Raw genomic sequence first — 7121 nt, forward strand, 5'->3', positions numbered from 1 at the left:
AACGATAATTATTTTAAAATAGAAAAGAATAGTATTATTAATATATTATACACTATTATAACAACAAAAATATTTTTTTAATTCATTAAATAATTGATTTATTTGATATATAATAATATCAGATTTATCATTTTTCAATTAATCTAAAAAAAATTATTACTTATAATGATTGGAAGGTGTATATTAATATTTAGATAATGTATAAACTACTAGATTAAAAAAATACTCCTACATTTGTGTTTATTATTCTACAACAACACTCAATACGAGGTGGAGTGCGAGAGTGGTAGGAAAAAGCCAGCCGCTGACCGTGTGCACAACAAAGCACAAACATTGTTTTCTCAAAATTTCATACATCATCAATTGTCGCAAAATAAATGTTTTTTCCCATGTAAAAATTAAATTACATGTGACAATTCAGTTTCTCTTCTTCTTCCTCTGACTTTTCTCACTACTGTTCCTGTACCATAGTATTTTCAATTTGCGATAAGATCCAAAAAAAAAAACCCACCCTTTACCTTCTATTCTTCAGAAAAGTCTCCATTTTGTTAATACCCATGTTCCATAATCGTGTTCTTACCAACCTCACATATTCAAAAGTTGACTCGGCAACTTCAATTTAGATCCATAGCGTCTGTTGTATTATTAAGATTTGATCTTTCATGTCCCTTAGTAGAGGGTGGTTACCATAGAAAAATTTAATTTTTTTATTATAAATTTTGTTTTTTTTCGAGTTTTTTAGCAAGATGCAATCGAGGGTTGTGGCATCTGAAGAAGGAAAATCAAAAGGGTTATCACTGGGATCAATGCGTTTATTTGTTGTTTTCATTGCTCTATGTGTTGTGTTTTCTGTGATAAGCATATATACTATTAAGCATTTTGGAATTAAGAGTGTGGTTACTACAATGAGTTCAACTTTACAGCCATGTGTTGAGGAACATGGTGGTTTGGAACAATGGATTAAACCTCCTTCAAATCTGATCCATAATATGAGTGATAGTGAACTTCTTTGGAGAGCTTCTTTGGTTCCTAAGGTTAAACGTTACCCTTTTCGAAGAGTTCCTAAGATTGCTTTTATGTTTCTTACTAAAGGACCATTGCCTCTTGCACCTCTTTGGGAGAGGTTTCTCAAAGGGCATCAGAGACTTTTTACCGTTTATATTCATCCATTTCCTTCTTATCAAGCTCATTTTCCTCCTTCATCTGCTTTCTACAAGAGGCAAATCCCTAGTCAGGTATGTGGATTTTGATCTTGTGATATTATTTTATTTGGTTTGTGAAACTTCATTTGTAGAAGATGCTTTACATGATCTGAAGCTAATACTAATAGTGCTTAATTTGTGCTAGTTTAGTTGTTTACATTGCCAATCTGATTGATATTCACATGTTGTGTCCTTTTATTTGGCCTATTTTATGCTTGTTTAAGGCTCTGATATGCCGATTTTTATTATGGTTGTATCCTACTCTCCAATTTTGGGTTGGTGCATTGGGTTACTAGAACTAGGCAAGGTTTTAGACGGTCGCGGTAGCGTAAAGGCTTTCACTGCATCTGTTGGTACAGGTGTTGTGATGCTGATACCGGTTTGTCGCCGCCATTTTCGTGGTAACAGGCTGTTTTTTAGAACCTTGGAACTAGGTAAGGAATTAAGGAAGAGGCTGATGAGGGTATGCAACACATTAAGATTTACCAATTACTACTATATTGTGGATTTAGTTTCTTATTATCAGACTCTAGTCGGCAAGTTAAGTTTCTTAAAAGCAATGGGATTTGAAGAATTCTGAATTTTACTGAGAAAATAAACATGCATTTGGGTTGTGTGTTCATGTGTGGAAGCATAGTATCATGTTGACATGCGACCTAATTACGTGTACCTAGTTAGTAGTTGTATGTTCAGAATTGTTCCTTTTCATCATGGTCTGTGTAAATCTTATGCAAAATTCTATCTTAAGGACATGATAAAAGCTTGGGAAAAGGTTTACCCAGGCGAGGGTAAACTTCCTCTAAGAAATGGTATGGATGCAGTTTTTATAAGATATTACGGAACGTGTTGTCAATTGTAGATCACGGAATATAGCGGTTTGTTCAAATTGCTCTATGCTACAATGTTATAGTATCGCTATAGTTGCTACTAAACAACACTTTATATTGAATAGTGTATTGCGGAACAATAGCGTTTTGTTTAAATTCCAATATGCTATAGTACTATAGTGCCCGCTATAGCCGCTATTTTACAACACTATACTTGATATCTTGTTAAAGTGATTATCCCCTAAATGACAGAAATCAGAAAATTAGGTAGCAGAATGTTTATTATTGAACTGAAAATTGGTGAGGTGATCTACAATGGTGAAAAAAGAAAAAGAGATTGTAACCAGAGTTCTATGAACTCCTAAACCAGAGAGAAATCTCTCTTAACTAATAACAATTTTTCATCCTCCCTCTCTCCTATAACAGAAATTCCCTTTGTAACGCGTGATTCCTATAGCTTAACCTGACCTAACATTCTACATTACTAGGATGATTGATGATATTCAATTTAAATGAGATAAAATTTGGAGAACTAGCCGACTTGTTTGCAGCTTAGAGCTGCGAAGTAATCGTAAAATTCAATTGCTTATGAATGTTAGGTAAGCCTTCAAATGCGTTGGTTTATGTTAGTTGAGGGATTTAGAGTTAGTTAATGCTTGTAGGTTAGAAATTAGAATTCTAATAGAGTTTGGCAGAGACGGGCTACAAAGATAATAGGGATAGAAGATTGGGCGGCATGGACCATGAGTTTTGAGACGGGATAGAAGATTAGGCGGCATGCACCGTGGTTGTCAAAACTCTTAACTCATAGAACCATACAAGAAAAGACTCTACTTATTAAAATCAAACTATCTAGCTATTAATATCGTTAAGACTAGACTCACATATTAAAGAGCTGAACGATAAGGTCGGCATTCTTTCTTTTTCCCCTCCTCGCTGTCAGTTTCCTCCATAGCAGCATCCTTTCAACCAGGATTAACTGTATAAATTACAAATGTCATGAATTTTGAGCAATGTGTATGTATATATATGCGCTCAACCATCGTCTTTTTCATTTCGCCGGGCATTGTGCTGCTCCTTATGCGCTCAACCTGTTATCACTTTAGGTTCAAACCATGTAATCAAATATCTTTATTGGTAACCAAAACATCAGATTAAGGCCTCTGATTTTTCCTTTCATGAGTTAGAGAAAGGAGAATGGCTTCACATTGGCAGGTGATTGCCATAGCGACCATGTAACGCGTTGGTGACGAAATGGCCTGAAGTATTCTTGTAAGTTGGCACCTACATACACCGGTGCAGCAGAGCTCTTTGCGCATGGTAGCCACCGATTTCACCTGGGTCTGATATCTTATTGCCACTGTTTTTTATTTACCGCACTTTGTCGTTTTTCAAAATTATTTGTCTTGTGTTTCAATGTAATATTCCTTTGTTTGAACCTTTATTTCATCCAAATATTGGAAATACAACAAATCCTATAATAATAGTTTTTTTCTGAACATGAAAGTTTTTTATGCAGAAATTTCATTATTCAGTCATCCGATTACGAACTTTGGTTTTCCTTGTGCAGATTGCTGCGTGGGGAAAAATGAGCATGTGCGACGCCGAAAGAAGACTAGTTGCCAATGCACTACTCGACATCTCCAACGAGTGGTTTATACTACTGTCCGAATCATGCATCCCTCTCTACAAATTCAGTACAGTCTACAACTACTTATTGAAATCCAAATTCAGCTTCGTCGGCGCATTTGACGATCCCGGTCCATACGGAAGAGGACGCTACAACCCAAACATGGCTCCTCTAGTAGACATTACAAAATGGCGTAAAGGCTCTCAATGGTTCGAAGTAAATCGAAAGCTCGCAGTCAGCATTGTGGAAGACACCGCGTTTTATCCTAAGTTCGAACAATACTGTAGACCGGCTTGTTACGTCGACGAGCACTATTTTCCAACCATGTTAACGATTCAAGCGGGGGGTGCGTTGGCGAACCGGAGCATAACTTGGGTGGATTGGTCGAGAGGCGGGGCCCACCCAGCTACATTTGGAAAATCGGATATTACGAAGGAGTTTTTCGACAGAGTTCTTGGAGATCAAAAATGCATATATAATAATAGAAACTCTTCTGTTTGTGTTCTTTTTGCTAGAAAATTTGCTCCCAGTGCTTTGGAACCTTTGTTAGAAATGGTGAATTCAAAAGTCTTAGACTTCTGATACATATAGATGTAGAATAAAAGTCTTTAGATGATTGTAGTGATGACCTCAATTTTCATAACTTTTGAGTCATTTTTGAATGTACAAAAGGAACGTATTGGATCATACATTTGTTTCATTGATTGTTTGGATCTTACAACCTGTTATCACCTTCTGTTCAAACCATGTAATCAAATACCTTTTGTACATTATTGGAGACACCCGATTCACCTCATCTAGTATAGGTCGCTCTGTTATGGCCATGACTCCAATAATGAAATTCTTTTTCCTATCAATGGGAAAGAACGAGTCTCCACATTCCTACATCCTAGCTAAGGAGTCAAGATGGAATTTGTTCTCAACCCATATTGCCCATGGTTGTGGCTACAAATACCTTAACCCCTAGGGTTAGGATAATGAATTCATTATTCACATATTCAACATAAAAATAAAAATAAAAACTCTATTACATTCTCCCACATAGAAGGATTCATCACCTTATTTTGCCATAAATACAATTGGCGCCAACCATAGGACATCGGTAAAAATAATCTAATAAACACTCTCACTTCACTTTTTGCCACCTCAGTCATCTTTTTCATCATGGTGACATGACGAGGCACCACAACAACCAACAATAGTAGTAGTAGTCATAACGAGGCTTATGAACCCTACAAAGAATTAACAATATAAATAGTTACACATGAGTCTAACCATCAAATATAAGAAGGAACATCTACTGTATTAAATTCAAAACAAGCTAGAAATAGATGTGTACATTGTTTCTCAAGTTTCTTTTTATATAAAAAAAAACATCTACTTTATGGTCATACATCTTGGAATACTTACAAATACCTTTAAAGAAAACTCCCTTAAAAGGTTCCTTCTTAGACCAGCTTTAGCGCTGGATTTTGTGTCGTTCTTCCCTTGGATCGCCAGCCTGGCACATCACATGCTGCAGCCAGCATGACAAACGGTGAAGAGAGAGCAACGGAAACCATTGACAAACGGTGAAGAGAGAGCAACGGAAACCATGCAATTTTTTTTAATGAAAACTAGTCGTTCTACGGCTAGTGAGCTTACTATAGCAACTCAAAGATAAAGATGCAACAAGAACCGCATGCTTCCAACCAGGTAAGTCTTGATTTCTTTTCTATTTATTCTCTTCTTCTCATTCTTCGTGTGCGAGAGTGAGGTTCAGAGAGCTTCACTTGATATTGTGAGATTGATGACAGATGTAGAGGGTGAGAGAGTGGTGAGAGCGCGTGAGAATAATTAGCTTATATAGGACTTGGATTTTAAAAAGATTAACTTTGTTAACTCACCTTAGTTCAGATTCAGTTAGGTGTTGATTTCTGTTAAATCCCTCTGTTAGAATTAGTTATAGGTTAATTTGAAGTTAGTTTGAGTTGAATGAAGTTAGTTAGGTTAGTTAGTTAGGACATTGGTGATTTCTGTTATGACAATTAGAAGTTAGGGATTCAGTTTCTGTTAGTTTGGAAATTGATGACAGTTGGTTAGTGAAAACCTATTAGACTATTAGTTTCTTAATGCAATTAATGGAATGCAACTAGTTCAGAATATGTGAGTTTTCTACTAATGCTAATGCTAATGATGAATTCAGTTTAGTGAAATGTTAGGTTGTAATTGATGAGTTTGAAATGAGGTTAATTTCTATTAAGTTGTTGTGGAATCAATTATGATTGTTAGTTGTTGGGCTTGAAATAGTTACACTGACTTCCCTTATGCTATGATACTTTGAGTTGTTTGAATTGGCTGCTATAGGAATTCAAGTTGCTTGAAATATCACTGCAGTGGTCCTTTCTTTTATGATTTATACTTGCCGCACTTGTGAAATTTGGACTATTTGAATTGACTACTGCATTGTAGGCTTAATGGTTGATACACTTGTGAAATTAGGGTTGAATGTCATGTATGCTTAATGCTTGTTAATGGTCTGTTTGCAATTCTGTCAAAGAACCCTGTTATGAACTAAAGCTGATGTTAGCACATTAATAGGGCTGTTAGAAAATATGAATGATGACTGAACTGAATTGATGATTGTTGGAATTATAACTTAGAATTATTGATTAGTGGTGAAAGAAAAAGTCATTAGGTTTAAAACACTGTGTAATTTGTAGCCTATTGTAGTGAACTTAATGGAAACTAGCTTTAATAATTAGCTATGTCATGTACTATTGGTATGCTATGAAATGTATTTGATTTAGTGGTGTTTTGATGCAATGAATGCAAGTCAATGGTGTTATGCAAGGCTGATGTTGTTTGGAGCTACCATGAACCATGATGGCTTGAAGAAACTCCACCACGAAGGTCCATGACTTGAAGAATCATGGCTTACTTGTGAATGAAGCAATCTTGGCCATGAAGTCAAGTGAAAGGATGGAAAAGTGAAGAAACAAAGGGAAATTCAGAATTAGGTCTAGTGATTAGGTTAGTTGATTTTGGTCAATTGGTTGACCAAAAAGTCAACTATAGGTCAAAGTCAACTTTTTTTTTGTAATTCTTTGTATGGATATTTGTAAATGGTACAGTATAAATGGAATGAAAATTCTTGGATGAAAAATAATTCTTTTGATTTAATGCAAAATGCTTTATTTTCAAAGTGAAACTTTTCCCTTCAAAATCAAGTTTGAATTCCCCTTAAATCATGAACTTTGAATGGAATGTGGACTTGAATGAATCATGGATTTTGAATGAGAACTTTAGGGCCCGTTTGTTTTGGCTTTTTTTAAAAATGATTTTTATAGTGTTACATATTTTAGTGTAAAAAAAAATTACAAAGAAACTTTTCATAAAAGCTTCAAATAAAAATTTTGTTTGAATAGTTATTCTTAAAATGTTATTTTAGGCATCATTTTATCGAAACTTTTTTTGGATATC

At 35.1% G+C, this 7121-nt stretch overlaps 1 protein-coding gene across 1 annotated transcript; it reads left to right on the forward strand.

The window, feature by feature from the left end:
• The first annotated feature begins 261 nt into the window (after window positions 1-261).
• On the forward strand, window positions 262-4359 carry LOC127092714 (glycosyltransferase BC10). The gene is made up of 2 exons (XM_051031599.1): window positions 262-1235; window positions 3600-4359. Exons 1-2 carry the CDS (start codon window positions 747-749, stop codon window positions 4239-4241), a joined length of 1131 nt encoding a protein of 376 aa, XP_050887556.1. The 5' UTR covers window positions 262-746; the 3' UTR covers window positions 4242-4359.
• Window positions 4360-7121: the final 2762 nt, after the last annotated feature.

This window comes from Lathyrus oleraceus, chromosome 6 (assembly GCF_024323335.1).
Source record: "Lathyrus oleraceus cultivar Zhongwan6 chromosome 6, CAAS_Psat_ZW6_1.0, whole genome shotgun sequence".
Lineage (NCBI taxonomy): Eukaryota > Viridiplantae > Streptophyta > Magnoliopsida > Fabales > Fabaceae > Lathyrus > Lathyrus oleraceus.